Source organism: Rhinolophus ferrumequinum, chromosome X (genome assembly GCF_004115265.2).
Source record: "Rhinolophus ferrumequinum isolate MPI-CBG mRhiFer1 chromosome X, mRhiFer1_v1.p, whole genome shotgun sequence".
In the NCBI taxonomy this organism is placed as follows: domain Eukaryota; kingdom Metazoa; phylum Chordata; class Mammalia; order Chiroptera; family Rhinolophidae; genus Rhinolophus; species Rhinolophus ferrumequinum.
This window is the reverse complement of record NC_046284.1, coordinates 78054695-78080299: the sequence shown is the minus strand read 5'-3', so window position 1 is coordinate 78080299 and position 25605 is coordinate 78054695. Positions and strand designations below refer to the sequence as shown.

Genomic DNA, 25605 nt, shown 5'->3' with positions numbered 1-25605 from the left:
CACACTGGTGTTTATCCGATTGGGAGCTGCTCTGGTGTGGGAGACTTCTCTAGCCAACAGGATCATGGTTGGTGGTCCAGAAACATATCTTCTCTCAGATCTATGCAGTCCTTGGGTCATTTGACTGCATTTTCTCTAAAGAATTTATTCTGTCAGCAAGACCAAACTCTTAACTACATGAAATTTGGGCCAGCAGCTGGGTCTCACTTTCACAACTTCTGGGTATACTAGGTTGAGTTAGTGGCTGAAGTTCCACATCAGAAGAGTTCATTGCTGAGGTCCAGACCAAGCAACTCCCCTTCCCTCATATGTTTAGTCACCATTATTGCTGAGATTACCTTGTAACTTCCTTTGGAAGAGGTATAGAAAGAGATGTCATTCTTTGTTATTAGTCTGTAATGAATGATAAAATGGACCTTAACGTATCTTAATGTACCTCAAGATGCTTGTCTGGGTTTCCCGAGTTTTTAGGTTCTGCCAGGTGTTAGCTGGTTTGTGACCAAAGTATATATTGGCCTCCGGATCAGGTGGTCTGTCTTGCTCTTCCTGAACCTGATTCGCACATAAGCTCACCTTTCCAGATCAAGTCAGTCCAGCTGCATTTCATGTCTGCCAGGTGTGGCTGAACCCAATAGTAGATCTTTCATTTTATTAAAGTGAAAAATGGATGGTATGATGGGACATTGAAAGAAGCTGATACCTAATGACTCACTAATCACACGCCCAAACTAGGAAAAAGACGATTATGTCATGAAAAGAGTTGCTATTTACATACTTCCTTTCAGTACATTTACAGCCATCATCACTTAAATGCATTGATTATTCTGCTCAGAAATGAAATTATTTAGTTATGGGCCATAGCAATACAGAGATTAAAACCGAAACCAGCCAGGTGTGAACTGTTAAGTCATAGAGAAAAGAAAAAGCAATCCTTGTGATTTAAAAAAATATATTCATAGTAGGGTTTTTCTTATCTGGTACCTCTTTTCCCTGATGACCATTCAGCACCTGTGCAACTCTTCAACAACAGCCAGCCCACCCCAGAAGCTATCTAGCCATAAATCCTACCAAAAATAGATTGGCCTGTAGGCCACCTGGTATATGTTATGTAAACAATTTCCTTGCCCCATAGAATATTCTGCAACCTGACAGAGATGTTAACTCTGTTGCTGTGATCTGCCTCAGAGATTGCCTGGTTTTAGGGCTGACGTTGTAGAACTTTAGATAGATGCTAAAAAAAAAAAATGCTGTTCATTATGGATTAAACGATGTTTTAGATCTGTTGTTCACAAGTGTACATTTTAGTTGTTTGGACAATAACACTCTGGTTGACAATTTGAATAACTCCAACTTGTCTTATTTTCTTCTTATCCTAGGTAGAAATCAATGAAAAAGGCAAAGGGAGAGAGGATACAGGCTGGAGTCATCAAGGAAGGGATAAAGGAGCATGTGGGTCAAGATCACATAGGTAGGAAGAGGCAGCCTAGCTTCAGTGTCCCTACACTTAACCATGGCTAAGGGTATGACTTAATCAGAGATACAGAGGTAGAAGTGCACCTGTCTGCAAGAGACTGAGTTAGGCCAGAGTGGAAGGTCCTTGTTAGGTTCGAGACAAGGGTTGGAGCCATAGGTGGGGCTGGATTAAGGAGAGCTTTGAGAAATTGACAGTAGGGAGTTATTGAAGCTTCTTGAACATGGATAATGACACCAGAAAGAAGTTTTGATAAATGTATCACTAAGGAGTAGCCTGAGGAAGGGAGAGGTCTTTGGGCAGCAGGAAGGCTAATTGGGAGGCAACTTGAAGTGATAATGGCCAGGCCTAGGATGGGGCATTGGAAATGAAGATTAAGGGTCTTATCTGAGAGAGACATGGAAGAAAAACAACAGGTTCCAAAGAGTTACCAGAAATGGGAAAAATTAGGATGGAAGGGGAATTGGGGGCATATGATGAGTTTTACATATGTTTTATTGGAGGTGGTAGCAGGCCATGCAGTGACATGTGGAGCAAGCAGTTAGAAATATGGGACTGGAGGTAAGTGAGAGCAGATGTCATGCAAAAGATGATTTCTCCGAAGAGCTACATGGAGAGAACAAAGAGCAAAAGTCCCTATGGACTTTTGAATGGGGCAGTCAAGGGCTAGAGTGGAAAAATCTATTCCTTAGTTTTCCCAGCCAGTCTGATTGGCCTGTGCTTCAATGTGTCACCAGTAATGCCTGCGTGAGTTAGATTCAGGAAGGGACTACTCAGCTCCAAGTTCTCATGTTCCTGAGTGAAGAAAAGTAAAAGCATCTTTTTGAGCACATAGAAGGGTGAGAAGAAATGAGCTGCAGTAATGAAATTTCTGTCTTTGCAAAGCTGAAGTGTTAGCCTCAATAGAAAGCCAGAACTGGAAGGTACATACTTGAGAGGTTGTATGGTTCAGGTCTGTAACTTGATTGATAAACTGAGACAGGTAAAGGAACCTGTCTAAGATCATTCAGTGTGTTACTGGCAGAGCTACCAATAGCCAGTCTTTGCTGTACACCACGGTGCCTCCTTGCAGTTGTCTGAACAGCCTGGGTCACATCTTCCAGAAATGGGAATGATTGTTGTCCTTGAACACTTTGGGCAAGATAGCCAGAATCTATTTACAAGGTTGTATTAAAAACACATCAGGTTAATTCAGGGAAGAGCATAAAATTCCAGCTTATTAAAGATGTGCTTAAAGGGAACAGAGGAAGGGATTTTGCTCTTGTCCATATGCCTACCTGTTGAGGGAGGGACATTCTGAGAGGATGGAATAGGCACCAACTGAAAGGAAAAAAAAAAAAACCTATAGAGAGGCAGAACCCCCTCATGTCCCTCTTTGATCTTCTGTGAAGCTTCTCATGGCAATTGGCACATTTGCTGTTCTTCACAATACTGTTGTTTAACCTTTCCACCTTCTGCTTCTTGCCATTAAAACTCTAATATTTCTGGCAGCCACCCAAGCTAATTAAATAACTATTTGGGAGGTGGTACTGTTCAGGTAGAGGGCAAGAGTGAGAAGAGTGAGACAAGTGGTATGGCTCTGGAAAATTGGGTAAAGGCTGTCACCCCAAGTTTCATTTATTTTTTGTGTGTGTTGGCAAGGCCTTCCCTGGACCCAAATCCCCTATCTCAGCTATACCGACCACTGAGAAAGGCCTTGTAGATAGGCAGGGAGCCAAACCTATGGGTTGGCATGGGGATCCCTGGGGAGAATGAGGCATCAGGAGAGGCAAAGGTAAAGCCTAGACTAGGAAGGTCCTCCAGGGCAGTGATTCACAAGTGTGATCCCTGAACTAACCAGCAGCATAGGCATCTGGGATGTCGTTTGAAATGCAATTCTTAAGTCCCACTTCAGACCTGAGGTGCTGGGGCCTAAGGATCTGGGTTTTAGAAGCTCTCAAGGGGGTTGGGAACTGCTGTTCTCGGTCATTCACAGGGTAGGTTGGTCTCCCTGGAAAGCCAGCAGCTGGGAGCCCTCTCTCTCTGCCTTCTTGACAGGCAGCATGGGGAATTGGCAAAAGCAAAGATGTAGAGTAAGTCCTTTAAATCTAGTCCACTACCTAATAAGTGAGTGAATATGAGCTACTTGGTTAACCATACAGGTTATTTTCAGTAAAAATGGGGGTGTTAATGAGAGTGACAGAGATTGAAATCACAGAAGAAAACCCATTACCCATTCCAAGTTAGCTGTACACACATGCCTGGTTGTTGATCAGAGACCAGACCAATCTTAGAGGTCAAACTCCCAGTGCCCCCCGGGTATGGTGATCATATTTTCATGGTAAAAATCAGGGTACATGGGTCTGATAACAGGTGTATATTTGTAGGATCAGTGGGATAGAATATTTGAAATGAAGATTGTCTTGGGAAATAAAAAGGAATAGAATCTCATTCCTTCTATATGAATTGTATTTTAACTCTTCTCCCTCCCCATCTTCTTCATGCCCAAAAGTGTCTTTGGTGTGGGAGTGCAGAACACTGTGTGTTCCACTCACTGACAAGTCTGAGCAAGAGCAAACCTATATTTGGTGCTGTACCTGAAATGTCCTGGAGATTTGGCATTATTTGGTTACAGTCACATCAATGCTGACCCAAAGCCAAGAGCTATTTGAGTACCTTGCTGGAGTAATCCAGTACTACCTCCTGGCTTTATGCTGGGCTTGTTAGATGAAGAGGTGGGAACAGATGGGAAATGAAGGCTTTTGGTAGGGGGAGGGATATACAACAGTTTAAGAAATAAAGAATTTAACCCCTGATATAACTACTCTCAAATGGCCTTTTATTATTGGCTTTCCTCTCTTACAGCTCAGTACCATTTGATAATTTAATCAATTCCTGCTGCTTGAAACTTTTGTCCTTGGATTTTGCAACATTACACTCCTTGGTTATTCTAATTATGTGCTGACAGCCCCATTTTGTTTTGTTTCTCTGGCTCCTATTCTCATCCTCACCCCCATTGTTGCTGTTTCCCTAGGTTTCTGGCCTTCTTTCTAAGCACTTTCTTCCAGGACAAGCCACAATTTCTTCTGGGCCATTGACTCCCAAATCTGTATAACTGTCTCCCCTAACCTCTCTTGGTCTTCAAATCTACTGCATGTCCTGCTGGCCCTCTGCGTTCAGCACACTGAAGAGAATATTTGTTATCTTTTCTCCCCCTCCAAAACCAGCATATCCTTGTAACTTACCCTCATGCTTTAATGCTTTAATGATAACATTTAGGATTGACACAACCCCCACACACCAAATCAACTCTAACCGTATTTTCCTCATATTAGATTGAAGAACCTTCAGACTCCAGCCCACCTTTCCAGCCGTCCTTTCTCACTCTGACTCCCCTTCCCCAGCCCTTTGCAAACTCCACTACCTGTTTGCCATCAAATTCCTCATAGTATTCACCTCTGAGGCTTTATTTAATCACATTCTTCTATCTCCCAATGCCTTTCCCATTCCTTTCTCTGGTACAATCCTACTCATTCTTTAAGGCATATCTTCAGTGCTTCATAAAACTGTTCTACAGCCCAGTAGCTACACATGATCCTGTCTCTTTGTTAAAAAAAAAAAAAAGTCTTGTACTAGACTTAGGCACTGACATCCAGCATCCCGTTCACCCTGTCTGTGGCCCTTCCTGTGGGGTAGATATAATCCCCATTTTGCATATGAAGAATCTGAGGTCCAAGGTTGTATAGCTTGAAACTCTTGTCCTTGGCTTTTGTGATACTGTACTTTTTGATATCTTAATTACATGCTGGCAATTCCATTTTGGTTTGTTTCTCTGGCTCCTTGGCTGTTCCTCACCTCCCTTGTCACTGGTACTTTCTAAAGTAGAAAAGCCCAGAATTGAAGTTAGGTTTGTCTGCCCTTAACCACTTTTGCATACTGCTTGAAGGGCATTCACTAAAGGGCTTTTGATTTTCAGGTAAGGACTGTGCCTGAATCACAGTAAACAGATCCCTGCACCTAGTGGGAGCTCATTGAATTAGTGTTAGAAAATGGATGAGCAGAGGAAAGTGCATATTTGTAAAAAAAAAAAAAAAAAAACAAAAAAACTATAGCAAGTTAAAAATAATCCTGTATACAAAAGGGAGATTTAAAACCAATTTCCAGCCCCAATTTAGCTTACTTTTAAAACAACTCAGAGGGTGGGAGAAGAGCATCCCCTTTTTCCTGCTTGTCTTTGTGACTAGAGAGCACAGGAGCCCCATACAGCTAGCAGCCCCTTCTGCATCAAGTCTCCTCATGATATACGCACAAATCTGTCAACTCTTGGTTCAGTGTGTTGTAGCTCATGAAGTAGGTGAGGGTATAGACTTACACCCATTTAATAGGTGAAGAAACTGAGACCTAGAGGCAGCATAGTTTTTAAGAGCAGAAACTCGGCAGCCAGATTGTACCTGCATTTTAATTATGGCCTCAATATTTATTGGCTGTGTAAATTTGGACAAATTATTTAACCTGTTTGAGCTTCAATTTTCTCACTTGTAAGATAGTAATAGTATTAGTATCTCCTAAAAGAGCTGCTGTGAGGCTTAAATGAGTTAATATGTGTAAAGGGCTTACAATAGTGCCTGACATACATATATTAAGTAGTTGATACTTAAATTAAGTTGATACGTGTATCAACTAATTTCATCACCATTATCATTATACCTTAGCAAGTAGTAGAGTGAGGTCTTAAATCCAGGTCTTCTTTTTCTACATTCTCAATGGTGTTATGTTGAAGGGAGAAAAGTTCCAGGAGGCTGGCTATCTGGTGACCATAGGTAAGACACTCCTGCCATTAGTATACCTGTTTTATAAAGTGAGGGCTAAAAGGTGATGATCATTGAAGTGCTGCACAGTTCTATCATTCATTCCACCTAGGCCCTGACAACAGGCTTGCCAGTTGGTTTGTGGCCACTGGGTCCTGAATTGGCCTTGTCCAGGGTATAGCTGGGTTCTCTGACCTGAGGGCCCAGGCAGGTCAGCTGGACTAAGTGGGGACAAAGAGTGAGCCAACTGTTGCTGGGAGAAGCCAAGCACGGAGTCCCTAAAAAGAAAACTCCACTGTAGAAAGGGTGCAGGCAGTAGAATCAGCCACACCTAGGCCTAGGAGACCTCAAACAGCGTTGCAGGCAGCATCCTGAGCAGGGTAATTGATGCCAACATATTTTTTTTTTTCTTTAATTAAAGTTTATTGGGGTGACAATTGTTAGTAAAATTACATAGATTTCAGGTGTACAATTCTATATTACATCATCTATGAATCCCACTGTGTGTTCACCACCCAGAGTCAGTTCTCCTTCCATCACCATATATTTGATCCCCCTTACCATCATCTCCCACCCCCCACCCCCCATACCCTCTGGTAACCACTAAACTATTGTCTGTGTCTATGAGTTTTTATTTCTCATTTGTTTGTCTTGCTCTTTTGTTGTTTTTGGTTTATATACCACATATCAGTGAAATCATATGGTTCTCTGCGTTTCCTGTCTGACTTGTTTCGTTTCGCATTATATTCTCAAGATCCATCCATGTTGTCACAAATGGTCCTATTTCATCTTTTCTTACTGCTGAACAGTATTCTATTGTGTATATATACCAAAACTTCTTTATCCATTCATCCATCGAAGGACGTTTTGGTTGTTTCCAATACTTGGCCACCGTAAACAAAGCTGCAATGAACATTGGAGCACATGTGTCTGTATTGGTAAATGTTTTCAGATGTTTTTGGTGGATACCTAGGAGTGCAATTGCTGGGTCATATGGTAATTCTATTTGTAATTTTTTGAGGAACCTCCACACTGCCTTCCAAAGTGGCTACACCAGTCTGCATTCCCACCAACAGTGCATGAGGGTTCCTTTTTCTCCACAGCCTCTCCAACACTTCTTACTGTTTGTCTTGATGATAGCCATTGTAACTGGGGTGAGATGATGTCTCATTGTGGTTTTTATTTGCATTTTTCTGATGATTAGTCATGTTGAGCATTTTTTCACACGTCTGTTTGCCATTTGTATGTCCTCTTTGGAGAAATGTCTCTTCAGGTCCTCTGCCCATTTTTCAATTAGGTTGTTTTTTGTTGTTGTTGAGTTGCAAGAGTTCCTTGCATATTTGGGATATTAGCCCCTTATCAGAGGCACTGTTTACAAAAATCTTCTCCCATTCAGTTGGTTGCCTCTTTATTTTGTCGATGGTTTCTTTTGCTGTGCAGAAGGTTTCAAGTTTCATATAGTCCCATTCGTTTATTTTAGCTTTTATTTCCATTGCCTTTGGAGTCAAATTCATAAAATGCTCTTTGAACCCAAGGTCCTTAAGTTTAGTACCTATGTTTTCTTCTATGCAGTTTATTGTTTCAGGCCTTATGCTTAAGTCTTTGATCCATTTTGAATTAATTTTGGTACATGGGACAGATAGGAGTCCAGTTTCATTCTTTTGCACGTGGCTTTCCAATTCTGCCAGCACCATATATTCAAGAGGCTATCTTCATTGTATGTTTTTTGCTTCTTTGTCAAAAATTATCTGTTCATATATATCTGGTTTTATTTTGAGTTCTCAATTCTATTCCATTGGTCTGTGTGTCTGTTTTTTCTGCCAATACCATGTTGTTTTTATGATTGCTGACCTGTAGTACAAGCTAAAGACAGGGAGTGTGATACCTCCAGTATTGTTCTTTTTTCTTAAGATTGCTTTGGTTTTCGGGGTCTTTTGTGGTTCCAAACAAATCTGATGATTTTTTGTTCTATTTCTTTAAAAAATGCCATTGGGATTTTGATGGGGATTGCATTAAATCTGTATATTGCTTTGGGTAATATGGCCATTTTAACTATGTTGATTCTTCCAATCCATGATCACGGAATGTCTTTCCCTTTCTTTGTGTCTTCTTCAATTTCTTTTAAAAAAGTCTTGTAGTTTTCAGCATATAGGTCTTTCACATCCTTGGTTAAGTTTATTCCTAGGTATTTTCTTTTTGCTGCAATTGCAAAAGGAATTTTTTTTTTTTTTCCCTGAGATTTCATTGTTAGTATATAGGAATGCAATGGACTTTTGTACGTTGATTTTGTAGCCGGCAACTTTACTGTATTCGTTGATTGTTTCTAATAGCTTTTTGGTGGAGTCTTTAGGGTTTTCTATGTATAGCATCATGTGATCTGCAAAGAGTGACAATTTAACTTCTTCATTCCTAATTTGGATGCCTTTTTTTTCTTTCTCTTGCCCGATTACTCTGGCAAGGACTTCCAACACTATGTTGAAAAGCAGAGGTGGTAGGGGACAGCTCTGTCGTGTTCCTGAACTTAGAGCAAAGGACCTCAGGTTTTCACTGTGAATTATGAGATTAGCTGAGGGTTTGTCCTATGTGGCCATTATTAAGATATTTTCCTTATATACCTATTTTATTAAGTGTTTTAATCATAAATGGATGTTGTATCTTGTCAAATGCTTTTTTTGCATCAATTGATATAATCATATGATTTTTGTCCTTTATTTTGTTTATGTGATGTATCACATTGATGGATTTGTGGATGTTAAACCATCCTTGTGCCCGGGGATGAACCCCACTTGGTCGTGATGAATAATCTTTTTAATGCATTGTTGTATTCGATTTGCTAGAATTTTGTTTAGGATTTTTGCATCTGTATTCATCAGAGATATTGGTCTGTAGTTTTCTTTTTTTGTGTTGTCCTTACCAGGTTTTGGTATCAGGGCAATGTTGGCCTCATAAAATGAGTTAGGGAGTACTGTCTCTTCTTCACTTTTTTGGAAGAGTTTGACAGGATTGGTATTAGATTCTGTTTGAAGGTTTGGTAGAATTCTCTAGTGAAGCCATCTGGTCCTGGGCTTTTGCTTTTGGGAAGGTTTTGGATGACTGATTCAATTTCGTTACTGGTGATCGGTCTGTTTAGATTTTCCAGTTCTTCATGGTTCAGCCTAGGAAGGCTATATGTTTCTAAGAACATGTCCATTTCTTCTAGATTATTGAATTTGGTGGCATATAGTCCTTCATAGTATTCTTGGATGATCCTTTGTATTTCTGTGGTGTCCGTGATAACTTCCCGTTTTTCCTTTCTGATTTTGTTTATTAGTGTCTTTTCTCTTTTTATCTTAGTGAGCCTAGCCAAGGTTTTGTCAATTTTGTTAATCTTTTCAAAGAACCAGCTCTTTGTCACATTAATTTTTTTCTATTATCTTTTTGTTCTCTATTTCATTTTGTTCTGCTCTGATTTTTATTATTTCCTTTCTTCTGCTGACCTTGGGTTTCATTTGTTTTTCTTTTTCTAGTTCTTTAAGGTGTAATGTGAGGTTATTTATATAGGGTTTTTCTTGTTTCTTTAGATAGGCCTGTAATTATATAAATTTCCCTCTTAAAACTGCTTTCGCTGCATCCCAAATATTTTAGTAGGATGCATTCGTTTGTAGGTTACCGTCTTGTTTTCCCTGGCTGCCTTGAGGATTCTTTCTTTGTCGTTGATTTTAGACAGCTTCAATACAATGTGCCTTGGAGAAGGCCTGTTGGGATTGAGTAATTAGGTGTTCTGTGTGCTTCTTGGATTCGAGGATCCAGTTCTGGCTACAAGTTTGGGAAGTTCTCATCGAGAATTTGTTTGAATATATTCTCTGTTCCCTTCTCTCTTTCTTCTCCTTCTGGTATGCCCATTATTCTTATATTGCTCTTTCTGATGGAGTCAGAAAGTTCTTGTAGAGTTCTTTCATTTCTTTTAAGTCTCCAGTCTCTTCTTCCGTCTGTGTCATTTCCACGTTTCTATCTTCGATGTCACTGATTCTTTCCTCCATCTGCTCAACTCTACTAACTAAGCTGGCTATTTTATTCTTAATTTCTTCTGTTGAGTTCTTAATCTCCAGAAATTCTATTTGGTTCTTTTTTAAAGTTTCAGTCTCTTTGGTAAAATGTTTATGTTGTTCTTTGTTTGTGTTTCTGAGTTCATTAAACTGCCTTTCTGTGTTTTCTTGCTTCTCTTTGAGATTTTTCAGAACTGCAATGTTGAATTCTCTCTTAAATGAATTCTCTCTCTTAAATGAATTCTCAGTCATTTAAGTCACATATTTCCATATCTTTAGGTTCATTTTCTGGAGAGTTTTCACTTTCTTTCTGAGCTGTCTTGTTGCCTTGGTTATTCATGGCAATTACTGATTTATTATTTCTCTCCTAGACATCTACAGGAGTGGGTTGTGCAACAGGTTGATAAGAAGAGGTCTTTCTTTTGTTTTCCAGTACGTGTTGGTAGAATGTTTTATTTTCTCTCCGACTGTAGCCTTTTTTCTCTCTCACACTGTAGTCGTATGTTTTCTCTGCACTCTTCCAGCTTCTCACACAATTGGGGGATTCCCTGGAAGGCTGGCTTCTCCTCTGTTAACTGTTTGCCTGGGTCATAGGGCACTGCGTCTGTGTGGGGATGCAGAGAGCTTTTGAAGTTCCAGAGCTCTTCCTGCTCCAGATTCAGAGCCTGTGTGTTTCAGCAGTTCTGTTTACTCCTGCAGGGACCTGCCCATATAGGTGGGGACTGGGGTGGGGTGAGTTGTGAGAATTGTTCCAGAGTAATTGCTGCGACCACCACCACAGCAGGTCCTGCTTCCACAGCTCCCTCCACTTTGCCGGAACTAGTTGGGCTGCGAATCTCTGTCTGTGGACCGCAGTTCTCAGAACTTCAAATATTCTGTTCTTTTGATCTGACACTGCTAGTGTTTCACTTCTAGCACTGGTCAGGTGGGGGTGGCGTGAGCTCTCGGTGGGTAGGGACGGGGCAGGTAGTTTCAGTGCCTAAGGCTTCCATTCTCTGCGGCAGTGAGGGGTTAAACCACCGTTTTCAGCCTTCTTCCCTTAGTCTTTGCTCCGAGGTGTCTGACGTGAGTGTTGGGTTCAGCCATGTTATATCCTGTTCCCTCAGCCCTGTGGGCCATAAACGGAGTCCTAGCGGTCCGAGTTCTTCCCTCTCCCACAGCTGCCGTAGCCCCTGGGATGCAGCGAGCTCGGAACACTGAGCTAGGTCTGCGTCCTGTGCGTACGTGGCTCCGTCTCCACTTTTTTTTCTTCCCTCCTCCCCTGCTCACGCAATTTGCCCACCTTTAGGTGAATTCAGTAGTGAGACTCTTCGTCTTGCCTGTCTGCTGTGCACGGAGTCCTTTGTAGAGTTATAGTTTTTCTGTTTGTTGTAAATTCCAGGGGAGATTTCCAGAGGCTCACCTCACGTGGCCATTTTGATTACATCCTTCTTTTTTTTTTTTTTTTTTTTTTTTAAGAATAGGAGCCATCTCGTTTATGATATTGTAAATAGAGTTCTGTGAGTTCATTACATTAGGTTGGTACAAAAGTAATTGCGATTTTTACAATTATTTTTAACCTTTTAAACCACAATTACTTTTGCACCAACCTAATTGCTAATTAGTAGACATTGGTAGTATGGTATGATGGGTATTGGAGCATATGTGATTAGAAGACGAGTCTCCATAATTTATTACTTGTGTGATTCGCCAAAGGACCAGGCAACCTCTCGGAACCTCAGTTTCCTCATCTTTAATTATGGGTAATATCAAGCCTCAGCTCATTCAGTAAGGATCAAGTGATGCCGTAGATGTGAAAATATTTTGTAAACAGTAAAGCATGAGATACTTGAAAGGTGGTATTATAAAAGGTCCTGTTGGAAATCTCTTTTATATCCATGTTGAGGAGCTCCCCCTATGTCTTACCTCCCGTGGAAGGCACAATGGCTAGAACCCTGAGCAATGAAGGATGCCCCAGGCAGGGGCTGACCAACAGAATGCCTTAACTAAATCAGAGATAGAGATAGAGATTATGCATTAATTTCATGACTATAGGGTTATTCTTCAGCTGATATGTTGGAAGGCAGTCCCGTGTGAGAGGTTTTATGTTCCATATTCTGTCTCTGTTGTCTTTGAACTGTTTTGTCATTGGTCTTGTGGAGCCATGATGCCCTGGGGGATCAGTCCTTCTTCAAAGCAGGCTGATGGAAAATCTGACTTCTAAAGGACATGTTCAGCAACTAACTCAGTGCTGGGGAGAGAATGCTTGAGTCCTTTGCCTAACAGGCCATATGTTCTCTATTCTGGAATCTGTTTCTCTAAATGCCAGGAAAATTGATGTTTCATACTGGCTGGAACCAGTTGGGGGAAAAAAGAAAACAAATAACACAGTGGTCAGGATGGTACCCAGAGAGAGCCAGACTATTCCCCTATGCCATCCTCATTGCTGTGCTTAGATGAGTGTCGTGAATATGAACGTGTGTGTGTGTGGTGTGTGTGTTTGTTCAGCAGAGTGATAGATGTCTGCCTGCTGCTTTGTGCAGCCCAGTCCTGATGGCCACAAAGTCTAATGACCAGGGTTAGGGTCTATGCACAACCCCTGCCTTGCTGGCTGACCCTGAACTCACCCCTTAACTTCCTTGTGGCTCAGTTTTGTCATCTATCAAGTACAGAAATCAACCTAGACTTCCCTATGTACCTCACAGGGTGGTTGTACCAATCACTGAGTGAATCTGTGCCAAGGTTGCGTTTCTTGGGAGCGAGGCATCACAGAAAGCCATATTCTTTCATACCCATGACCTCTCTGGATGGCATCATGTGTGGGTGAGAAAAGGAGGCTGCAGGACTGGGGTCCATTGTGTGTAAGGAATGCCATGCTCTGTAACCCCTGGGGGTGGGGTACAGTAGTGTTAAAAATGTACCACCAACTCTCAGTTGGTCAGTTTCAGTGAAGAGGAGGGATGGGGGAGGACCCCAGAGAATTTAGATCAAATATGCTTGAGCCTTGTTTTAGCCATTGATTTCAGCCTCTACCCATCCCAGACCCAGGGCTGCCTTGAATCACTAAGGAGAGATGGACTAGAGCTTTTATTCTTCCCTGGAGGAGAAGATCATGAGTAGGGATAAAAGCATGAGGCCTATGTAGTCCATATTCACATTCTGGGTCATTCCACTCACTGGCTAATGGAGAGTTGACATTATTGTTTGTCTTGTGGCACTTGTGATTTCCAGTGCCATCTCTCTCACCTCCACCCTTCACTACTAGTATGTGACTTTTTCCATAAATTTGTAGAGCTCTGTGGGTGGGGGAAGTGGTAAGTAAAGTAGCCAGCTCTGTGGACTGAAAACATTCTCATTTTGTTTCCTAAGCTGATCACTGGAGATTCCATCGTTAGTGCTGAGGCAGTATGGGATCACGTCACCATGGCCAACCGGGAGTTGGCATTTAAGGCTGGCGACGTCATCAAAGTCTTGGATGCTTCCAACAAGGATTGGTGGTGGGGCCAGATCGACGATGAGGAGGGATGGTTTCCTGCCAGCTTTGTGAGGGTGAGTGTCAGTCAGCCTTCATTCTCCTCTCCTGTCTCCTTGGCTGCCTGTCCTTGGCTTTCCTCTCACCAGCCCCTGTTCTCCCTCTCATTCCTCTTCCTGGTGGCTCCTCTGATATTTTACTCCATTTTTTTCAGTCTCCTACCCAAGAACTGGGCTTCCTTTCATTTTTTTCCCTTCTAATTTTGAGACTTTTCCCTTTTTATCTTGTTTATTTTAATAATCCCCGCCTCCTGACCCCTGCCTCCTACCCACTGTGACTTTGTACAAATCACTTCCCTTTTGGCCTTGATGGGTTTTTTTGTTTGTTTGTTTTGTGGGGTTTTTTTGTTTTTAATTTTATTGGGGAGTATTGGGGACCAGTGTGTTTCTCCAGGATCCATGAGCTCCAAGTCGTTGTCCTTCAATCTAGTTGTGGAGGGCGCAGCTCAGCTCCAAGTCCAGTCACCATTTTCAATCTTTAGTTGCAGGGGGCGCAGCTCACTGGCTCATGTGGGAATCGAACCGGCAACCCTGTTGGTCAGGGCTTGTACTCTAACCAACTGAGCCATCTGGCCGCTCCAGGCCTTGATGGTCTTTGAAGACCCTTTTAACTCTATATTACTGTGAACTTTTACCTTTCTTATCTCTCTTCTTTTCTGCTTTCTTTCTTGTCCTTGTCTCCTCTTTTTTTATCCTTTCTTTTTATAGATCTCTCCCCTCCCTTCCCCTCCCTTTGTCACTCCTCTCTGCTTCCTTTCTCTCATTTAGGGAAATGTGAACACGCCTGTGTGTTGTCTCAGGATTGTCTTCAGCTGCTAATGCAAGAGTGTGGGCTCCCTACCTGGGGCTAGAGTTTACTCATTGGAAATCTTAACTTTTTGCAAGAGAGTCAAGTGGCTGGGATCCAAGATGTACTGTGGTGGGAAGCAAGCAGCCTGATACAGCTTCAAAACCATGGCCCCTTTGACATTGCACCATGAAGAACCTGGACCTTAACAGAAGGGGCTCTTGGGAGGGTACTCTTTAGCAGTTTCTGCTTCCTCTGGGTCACCAGTTATCAGGATGCTAGGGGGGAAGAGCACTGGTCTCGTGACCCAGCTTTTGGTCTGTCTTAGAGTTAAGAATCAGCTCTTTAACAATTGTGAGCTCTGATTTTCCCCATCCATAAAATGGTGTTGGCAATTCTTTCATACCAGGGGATGTCACAGTGAATAAGATAATACACGTGAGAACAGCTCTGTGGCAATACAAGTAACAATGCCACATCAGGATGTCTTATGACTATCCTTACTACAGTCTATCACTCTTGTTAGTTTCTTCTGTAAAATAAGGCTGAAGTCCTGACCCAAACAGAAGACCAGAGTGGCTTGGGCCCTTGGAGGATGAAGGACCTCAGGATTAGAATGATGGCAATGTGACATGAGGAAGGAACAGGGCATTTGGAATCAGACAATCGAGATTCAGTCTCAGCTTTATTACCTCCTAGCTCTTTGGCTTTTGGTAAGACGTTTCACGTCTCTGAGCCTTGATTTCCTCATCTGAACAATATAGATAGCAGACTTTTTACAAGGATTAGATGAGATCACATGTAAGGAAAGTGTCTAGCACAGTGGATACTTGGCAAATGGGACTTACTTTATTGTCATTATCCTCACCATCCTCACCATCATTCCCACCAGCACCTTATTAGCTCCCTGAAGGTCTATAAATCAAGGCTGGCCATAGTGGTTGAAAGAAGTCTTCTTATTTGGAGGGTTGCAATCCCAGGAAGCACTGTTAACTGGTTGGAATGGTTTTAGGTAAGGGCACTGGTCAGAAGCAGAAAGGTAGACAAAATGACCTCTTATCCCCTTCTGTCCTGAGAATCTCCTAATGAGATATCCAGTCCTCTTTTTCCTCTACGTATGTGTCATCTTCCATCATGAGTATCCAAATGCCATCTGTGTCCTAGCTCAGCTTTGCTGGTTGATGAATCTGTCCCAGGGGTAGCATTGATGTGCAGAAAGAGCACATCAATAAACGTGGGCCTTTGGAACTAGCATGAGGCACTGTACACAGACAGCTTGTATGCCTTGGACTGACAGCATCCCCCCTTTAAAAGAAGGATTAAACTGCACACAATGATATGTCACCCAAATCCAAATGTATTTCACTTTCAGTGAAATGTCATTTTTATAATAAACAGTATATCAAGGGATGGAACAAAATGATTGAGCAAGGCAAAATGGCTCAGGGAGGCTAATGGCAGAGCCAGCCTTTAGAATATCAATGAGCTGACATTGATTCTCCTACATCCAAGGCCAGGAAGAGTGTTCCTCCAAGTAAATAGTCCAAGCAGCCAATAAGGTGGGCTGACTCTGACCTTTGAGAAGACCACTGGATGGGCCAGGCATGCATGATATACAATATAGCCTAGTGGTTCTCAGCTGCCCAATGAAATAAATCACTTGAATAACATAAAAACAAAACAAACAGAAACACAAACAAAAACAAAAACCGAGGTTCCTGGCTGGTTAAATCAGAATCTTTGATATTGAGAACCATTGGTCTAGACAAGCATAGTCCAATAGACATATAATATGAGACACAAATGCAAGCCACAGACATAATTAAAATTTCTCTACGAGCCACACTAAAAGTAAAAAAAAAATGATAAAGGTGAAATTAATTTTAATATGTTTTACTTAACCCAATATATCCAAAATATTATGTAATGTTATATATTACCACTATAAAATTATTAATGATATATTTTGCTAAGTCTGAAATCTGGTGTATATTCTATACTACAGCACATCTCATTTCACACTAGTCACATTTCAAGTGTTCATTAGCCACATGTGGCTAGCTGCTACTGTATCAGATAGCATAAGGCTAGACTGAGGACCACAATAGTAGACCAAGATCATTAATAGCAGAGCCTAAATCATAACTTAGAGCTCCAGTATTCTGTCTATATCAGTGTTTATTCTATGAGAAACTAAGATAACATTCGATGTTGCCTCAGATTGTATTCAGATGAGCATCTGATCATTATAAACCTTTTTGTTTGTTTGTTTTAGTAATAGTCTAATGATCTTCAGATCTCTAAAAGGGAAGTACCATGGAACCTAGGTGCCAGCTATTGTGGTGTCCACAGTAAAAGGAAATGGGGAGGGGGTAGGCTACTATTGCATGAATGATGTGAATATTGGTTCCAAGGTAGACCTGTCAATTTTTCATGAATAAGTATTTATGTGTAGGTTTACATTTTTAGTAAGGTGGGGGGATACTCAATGGATTAAATGATGGAGGTTACGGAAGCTCTTTTCTAGTAGATACTTAAAAATAAGATTGCTACCTCCATTCTTCTACATTGATTTTGGTTGAGGGTAGAATGGTATTGTGGAAACAGTGCTAACTGTATTAGCAAATTAGAGACCTGAGTTCTACTCTTGGCTCTCCCAAATATTTGGCATATGATCATGGGCTTTTCTTTTTAATTTTTAAAAATTTATTTTTCAATTACCATTGATATACAATATTGTATTAGTTTCAGGTGTGCAAAACAACGTAGTGATTAGATATTTACGTACTTCACAAAGTGGTAACCCCAATAAGTCTATTTACCCATCTGACACTGTACATAGTTATTACAATATTATGACTATATTCCCTATGCGATACTTTACATCCCTGTGACTATTTTTTTCAATTATAGTTGGCATTCAGTATTATTTTATATCAGTGCCTGATAAATCTAGTACCCACCTGACACTATACATAGTTTTACAATATTATTGACTATATTCCCTATGGTGTATTTTACATCCCTATGACTATTTAGTAACTAGCAATTTGTACTTCTTAATTCTTTCCCCTTTCTCACCCAGTCCCCCAACTCCCCTCCCATATATAGTAACCATTGGTTTGTTCTCTTTTTCTGTGTTCTCTTTCTGTTTGTTTATTCATTTATTTTGTTCTTTAGATTACACTTATAAATGAGATCATATGATGTTTGTCTTTCTCAGTCTGACTCTTTTCACTTAGTATAATACCCTCTAGGTCTATCCATGTAGTCACAAATGGTAAGATTTCATTCTTTTTATGGCTGAATAATATTCCATTGTATATATGTGCCACCTATGTTTATCCAATTGTCTATTAATGGGCATTTTGGTTGCTTCCATATGTTGGCTATTGTAAATAGCACTGCAGTGAACTTAATTTACCTGGACTTACCCTGAGCTGAGATTTAGTAGCTCCTGGAGAACATCATCCTTGGTATGTAACATGAAAGTATAGTAGCAAAGAAAAGACTTTTATCCTAACTACATACCAACTGTACACTTTTATAGATCATTGGACAAAATTAGTCACTGATGTAGCAGGGCATCTCCATCCCCTACCTGGTAGTCTCATTGCTGTGTGAACATCCCAGCCTTAGGTCGGATAATCAAAGGTGCTTAGTGCAGTTCTGTCCAAGCTGGCCCTACCTGATGTTAATCAGATTAAAACACAACGTGGAGTCTGAGAAACCCAAATTCTTGCCTCAGTTCTGCTAATAGATGTGCAGCTTGAACAGCTTCCTGTGTATCTTTGAAGTTCAGTTTTCTTCCTTGTAAAATGGGAATAATTGAGTCTTGTGAAAATCCTTTTTAACCTGTGGTATTCTGGATACCTGTAAATAGGAAGTGTGATACCATTTTAGCTATTGTACAAGAAATTGCTGGGTATATGTGTCTTCTACCCAGTCAAATATCTGCCTCTCCTATAGTTCAGAAGTGCATTCTGTATGTGTGTACGTGTGTGTGTGTTCTCAGATTCTCTCCTTTCTGTACTGGGGACATGGCTTCACAAGAGCAATGCAGAGGTTGATGTACCTTCCCAGCAGTTGGTCAGATTAAGTGAATTATGCCTTGGTGAGCCTCAGTCCCCATATCTAGCTGCTGACATCTTCAGCTGCTTTCCTGGGGTGGTTTCTCATCCTGGGAGCTGAGAACAGACTGGTAGGATATGACTCTGTCTCTGAATAGCAAATCCCACCCCTGTGGTGGGCCGCCTTTTGAATGCCAGGCCCTAACTCCAAATTATTCAGGCTCTTCCTTTGTCGCCATATAAAAAGGAGTCTTTGTTTTGACTTTGGGCTATGGCCTGGGGAGGGCTTGCAGCCTACCTTAAAGGCAGGCTCTGTTCAGGACACATAGCATCCTGTTATTATTAGTAGTAGGTGAGACCTACGTGGCAAGTCATGGTTTTGGTCAGAAAGTAAAGCGCCTGCTCAGGTGCCATTGGCATATATATTCTTTCTTTCCTCAGATTCTAGATTTCTCTGGTTTCCCACCTGCTTGGAGGCAGGAGGATGAAAGGATGAGCTAATCAGGTCATTACTGTCATTTCTTGCAGTTCTACAGATCAGATGTCACAAAAACTAAACCTCTCCTGTTCATAGGGAAGCCCACTGTTCCAGTGTTACTTGGCTTTTAATTATGTAGTATCTCTTTTTGGTTGCACTTGGGGAAAGCTTTTCACCTGTATGGAACCCTAGACTCGCAGTATTAGTTAGAGATGGAAAGATCCATTTTGGCCAGGAGTGGCCAACATGATGTTTACAGGGGCCAGACAGGTAACTTACGAGAGGAAAGCAGTCTGAGACTGGGGTAAGTGGTGGCCTATGTCTAATTGGGAAATCTGTGCCCCATTTAAAGGGAGCAAAAGGGACTTGATTGGTTCTCATCAGTGGGATAGGGTACAGGAAGGAGGGAAGTCCAGTGGACTGAGATCTTTCAGTATTTTCAAGAAAAGCCAGGAATTGAATTTATGTAAAAATCCCTATATTTTAAAGATGTTGACAAGTAATTCACATTTTTAAAAGGAAAACTATAATGGGCAAACAACACATCTTTAGGGGCTAAATTGGCCCCCCAGGTCCCAGCTTGAGACCACTGATCAACCTGACTTCTTCATTGTATAAATCCCGGGGAACATAGGCCCAGAGAATGGAAGTGACTTGCTTACTCATGTAAAGAATTAGTGACCAAGCAAGGACATGAACCCAGGCCACTGAATATTACTTAAGACAGCTGATTTGTCTAGTAAGTACAGTGCTTGTCAATTTATATTTTCTTGTGAATGGGCCATAATTTTCTGTTTCTTTGTATGCCTTGTAACATTTTGTTGTTGTTGTTGCAAACCGGGCATTTTGAATATTATAGTGTAATAACTCTGGAAATCAAGTTCTCTCCCCTTCCCAGGGTTTGTTGTTGTTGGTTGTTGAGGGCTGCAGTTGTCCATTTGTTTAGTGACTTTTCCAAACTGTTTTTGCAAAGACTGTCTTCCTTGTCATCTGAAGTCTTATCACTGAAGTCTCTGTTCTGTTATCTCATTGGTCAGCAAATGACCTGACAATGATTTCTTTAAATACCTGGAGCCAAGATGAAACAAAAAATACTCTCCTGGTCTTTGAAGCTTGTCTCTGAGCTGGGGCATTCCTTCAACACTACTCCAGGCTGCCCACAACCCTGCCTTAGTGTTCTTCTACTTTCCTGCTTGCATGGAACCCATAGACCCTCCAGAAATGCAAACATACAATCCCCTCAGGCTTTTTCTGAGCATGCATCTGGTCCGGAGCATGTGTGTTGCACTTCACAGTCCTTGGTATGCATGGTGGCCCTTCCGAGTCATTATTCTCTCAAGAAATTTCTGCCTCAGTCTCTTCCTTCCTGTGATATTGGATCTGTATGCTGCTTACCCCTTCCACCATTCCTTACCCTGGGGGAGCATGGGCAATATATGTCTTTAAATCTTTCGACAGAGGCAGACACAGCCTCAAAAGCTATTTCAACCCAAGGGGGTGGGGGTTCAAAACAATGGTAAGCTTCTGTGCTTGTCCCTCAGGGCCAAATAGGTCAAAACACATAGCCACTGTATTTTAAGAACAAGGCAATTAGCTCACTGGCACCAGCAAGCTGCATGAGGAATGTGGGCCACCCTTCTCTCAGCTGCTGGGGAATAAAGGATGTTAGGCCAGTTTGAAAAAATGCCTTGACATTCTCTTACCAAATTTTAGCCGCTCTTTTCTGCGTCAGGCAGTCCCCCGTTAGCTGTAAAGTTTGGATTAGATTCCAGTATCCTGAAAAAGTTGGTTCTGTCAGTCTTTGTCAGCTAAGGGTTGTTTCAGTAGAGGGACTGATTCTTTGTGCATCCTAATCTGACGCTTTTAGTGATGTTACCCCCTCCTAAATTTTAATTCTGTGCTTTTTGTGCTATAGAACAAGCAAGAAAGGGTATGCTTGGGCTGCTAACAAGACTGTTAACACTTGAGGACCTACCTCCAATCCCAGGCTAATGCCACAGTATTTTGCTTTCTTGGTATGAGTTCAGATATGCCAGCCCTTGTTTATCCACTCAAGCTTCAACTAGACTTAGGCCTCTAGCCTTAACCATTTATGTAGAAGGTCTTGTTTGTGGCCCTAGAGGTGACTCATTACAGTATCTGTGAGTTGAGGCTGACATTAGCAGGGAGCGCTTTTCTCCCTGGATTACAGAGATTTCTCTCCTTCATGCTAGAATTTCAGATGGCATTATTAGCACTCATCTGCATTCATGTAATACATCTTAATGACTTCTCAGTGTGCACATGCTTTGGATGACATTATCCAGTACGTCTTTTGGCTAATTGGAGGGGATTTTTTTTTTTTTTTTTTTTTAATGTGGAGCAGTCTCCAACTCAGAGAGGACCTTAAATCTGGCTGTTACCTGACCCAGGTGATTTCCTCCATATTCAAGTAGGCGACCCCGTAGGTCTTTCTTAGAATCTCCAAATTGAAAGCAGTCTTGAGGGTAATATACATAGTCTGTCCCCCAGCCGCCAAGCAGGGCTATAACTAAATCACCCTGGACTTCTGAGAACCTAGCCAGCATCAGTCAGCAAAGCCTGAACTACTTCCTTATTTAAAGCTGTTAGCCCTTATGCTGTAGTGTAAGCCAATTTCTTGAAACATGTTGCTTTTTCACTAGGAAGGTGATATGTAAGGGCTGGCACCAGTGGAAGACACTCTGAGTTGTTCTCTTGGTGGTGGAGCTTCCCTTCCAAGGCCCTGTTGTTGATCCATAGCATGAAGCAGTGACTTGGTTGGCTTACTGAGTTGAAAGCTATGATCTGGAACCTGGAGCCAACCCCTGTGTTCATTTAGGGATCAGCTTGGGCCTCCCTAGTACTATGTCTACACAGCTTTGGTGCTTATGATGCCTTGAGGAGAGGAAGGCCGTGACTGGTTGAGTGTTTGAAGATGAAGTCTGTTTCTGAGTCTCTTTGGGAAGTACAAAATTTTGGAAAATCATAATTATATATATATATGTATATATATATATATATATATATATATGGTGTATATATGTATATATATTTTTTCTTTTTCCACCAATATAGATATTATTATGAATCAGAGTAAACCTCTTACCTTTTTCTCCTCATGGCTTCTTATTACTAGCGTTATTGATATCTCCTTGCCAGCATTGACTAAGCCCTGAACAAAAGCGACTGCACAGCACTTAGCAACTGCTACCTCCTTGAACTAGACAGAAAGGGCTGAAGTTATCTGGCATCTTGATAGCCTCCTCCCACACATCTTATTCTGCTTATTAGAGGGTCACCAGAGAAACCATACTCAGAAGCCTGTGGGTCTCCTTTCTGGTGTTCAGAATGAGTCATCTTTGAAGAACCTTATTTAGGATGCCTTAGCATTGACTGAGAGAATTGACATTTCCTGCTTTAGCTCTGTTCCCAAAATGGACTTCATCTCTCAAATTAACACAGGGTAGTCATTTCTGGACGACATGAAGGCTGGTTGCCTATCTCTAGGATATGAACCACAGGGCAAAGGATCTGAGGGCTCAGGCCTCATGTATACCATTCCCGTTAGAGATCCAGCCAACAAGAGAGTCTGACACCTCCTGGTCTAAATACAAATAGGTACTGTTGTCTTTCAGAAACACTTTCTCTTCTACCACAGGATAGGGATAAAGAAAAAGTAGGCCAGGGACCAGAGCCCACTGACGTTGGTATTCCCTGAGCACAGTGGGCTGGACTGATTAGTTAAGCATGTCAGTCCTTAGGGGACCTATATATACTCCCTTTTCCTTGACTAGGGTTGCAACTCAGATCCAGTGAGATCTTAGTCACAGGCTGACTTTTGCTAAGTCTTTTGCCTTAGAGGAGCCAAGGGGTTAGGTGGATGATGCTAAGAGGGCAAGAGAGGCATATGAATAGGGAGCTTTGGGCAGGAATTTTTCTAGCCTTTTGAGACTGAGTGGCCCTTCTCTATTGGAAATGTGCCATGTAAGCATATCAAAGGTCAGTTTGTGTGTGTTGAGTGGGGCATTCTCTGTAGAGGAACAGGGAATGATGGCACTCCTGGGAATGGAAAAAATGAAACATCTATCAGATTATCGTGCAGGAAGAGCGCAGTGAATGTAGCAGGAACATTGAGCTGGGAAGTAAGAGACCTGAATTGAAGGGCCACCTCTGCTGCTGATTAACTGGGGAATGTCAGGTAGGGATCCTCCCTTTTCTGGGCCTCACTGTCTCAACTGACAAGTCAAGGGGTTGGACCAGGTGGTTTCTAAAGGCCCTATCTGCATCAATCTGAGATTGTTCCATGATTCTAGAACCAGGATCACCTGTGTTTACCAGCCTGCATCTACTCAGAATAGTGCATCAGAATGGTCTGATGGAGCTACTTAGTGTAGCTGTATCAAATCTTAGCAGGAAAGACTTGATGTTGTACTAGAGATATTGAATAGAGGGTGGAGGAACCATTGTCACATTAACAGGTAACACCCCATCTCCAGGTGGTAAGGCTATTTCTGTGAGGCACCAGCCAGTGGTTACTACCAGGGAAGATGACATGAGGTGGCATGAAGAAGCAATTCAGTTCAGAAGCTGTGCCTTCCTGTCCTTTGAGCAGCCACGCTCTTAAGAGATAGTGTGTTCTTGGTCTCTGCCAAAGCTACCCATATCTTTTGAGTAGGAAGCTTCCAGAAGTATAAATATCCAGGCCCAAGGCTCACCTCCTTATATATGCCTCTCCCACTGTCTCTCCGAAGCCAGGATGTTCTTTATTAGGAGTCAGAGCCTTTCATTTTGTAATTACAACTTTGCTTTAGGATCCAGACTTGAGAGAAGAGAAGGGACAATGAACTTTAGCTTATTCATACTGAAGTATAGATGATTGTTATCAAACCTTTGCCTGAGAATGATTTGGAGGGGAAAAGTGACCATGAGGGAAGCAAGGAAAGGAAGTAAGCAAAGGAAAACAAAAAGATGTATATAAAACAAAGGTAAGTAGAAACACCATGGGAAGGGAGGGCTGAAAGCATACTTTCCTAGCACCTCCATTTGTTTGGGGCCAGCTGGTCATCCACAGGGACTGTGTTCTGAGGTTCCATGACCCCTAGGACATATTTTGAATTCTAGAGGACTTGCCTGCAAGTCAGATGGGACTGACTTCACATCTTATATCCAGTGCTTGAGAATGGTATGATCTTTAACATATATCTTCATAACTGAACCTTTTATTTTTCTCACCAGTAAAATTGGGGCTATGAGCCCTGCTTTTTCTCAAATATTAGACCCTGACATTTGAATAGCATTCTAGAGTTTCATATGGTCTTTTCCGGTATGGTCACACTTTGCCTTCTCTCCTATAGACAGTTCTAAAGCTCGCAGAGCAAGGCAGAGAGGCTCAATCCCTGATTATAGCTGAAAACCAGAGCACAGACAGTAATTTCTCCAGAGACCCAGGTCACTTAGAGTAGTTAGTACCTGAAGTCTGAGTTTCTTGGGGCTCACAGTCCAGTACCTTCCCCATTCGCTGTGACTATTTTGGGGCTCAAAAGAGCTAGTTGGAGTGAAAGGAGGTTAGCAACTCTGAAGTATCTGCCCCCATGAGTAATTAGGCTTGCTCTTCCCCTGAGAGAGAAATTTGAAGATTGGGCTGGCTTTCTTGAGGAGAGAGGCCACAGTTAAGGCAAAGGATTGGGTTATTGCCGAAGGTAGCCACCCAGCAAAGCAGTGCCCTTGGTCCTATCAGGGCTGCCAGCTCATGATAGCTTGGCCCTGGCAGTTGTCTTTTGGCTCCTCCTTATCTTCCAGTTTCAATTCCAAGATGGCAGGATTGTTAGCTTCTGTTTACTGATAACATGTTTCTGGCCTGGCCCGGGGCCAAAAATTCCCCTGAATAAGCCATACAAGAGCCAGGCTTGTTAGTAACATGACTTAGGCTGCGGTCTTCAAACCTCTGTATGACTCTGCAAGGGCCAGCCCCTCCCTTTCCTGCCCCCCTCAGAGGGATCTGGACACACCTGTGAGCAGAGTCAGCCTATGAAAGCTCTAAGCCTACCAAGTTTGTCTTTAGAGTATACCTACTTCTCTCTTACCTTCCCTTCCAATCGTTGGTCCTCCATCTGCTCCAATCAAGAAAGAAATAAAAGAAATGGAGCAAGTGTAGGCTAGAAGTAAAGCTCCCCACCCCGACCCCCTGTCCCCAGATATAACCAACCCTTCAGCTCCAGAACAGAAACACCTAGAGCTGGCAGGCAGATTCACTCAGCTTCATTTCTGTTTCCTCACGTGAGACATTGGACTGACATGGCTGACTTTGGATGAGGTATCTAGGCATTGAGAGGGAGGTTTGGGATGGGGTTTTAGGTAACAGAACATCTACAGTAGCGCCAGGCTCAGGCACTTCTGCTTCGATCCTTCTACAGGGATGGTACTGGAGAAGCAAAATAAAAGCCTGCTGCAAGTGCAGGTGATTTCCTTAAAGGTGGA

The 25605-nt window shown here is 42.0% G+C and overlaps 1 protein-coding gene across 6 annotated transcripts in view; it reads left to right on the top strand.

Annotated features, from left to right (window-relative positions):
- The window catches only part of ARHGEF9 (Cdc42 guanine nucleotide exchange factor 9), a 311063-nt gene that overhangs the window by 196350 nt on the left and 89108 nt on the right, over window positions 1-25605 (top strand). For 5 of the 6 annotated variants that reach the window (XM_033111439.1, XM_033111446.1, XM_033111462.1 and 2 more), the window contains exon 2: window positions 13632-13811. In XM_033111439.1, the coding sequence (XP_032967330.1) occupies window positions 13632-13811 (180 nt within the window). Of the gene's footprint in view, window positions 1-12998; window positions 13086-13631; window positions 13812-25605 lie in introns of those variants that run through there. The other variant, XM_033111463.1, reaches the window with a different exon arrangement.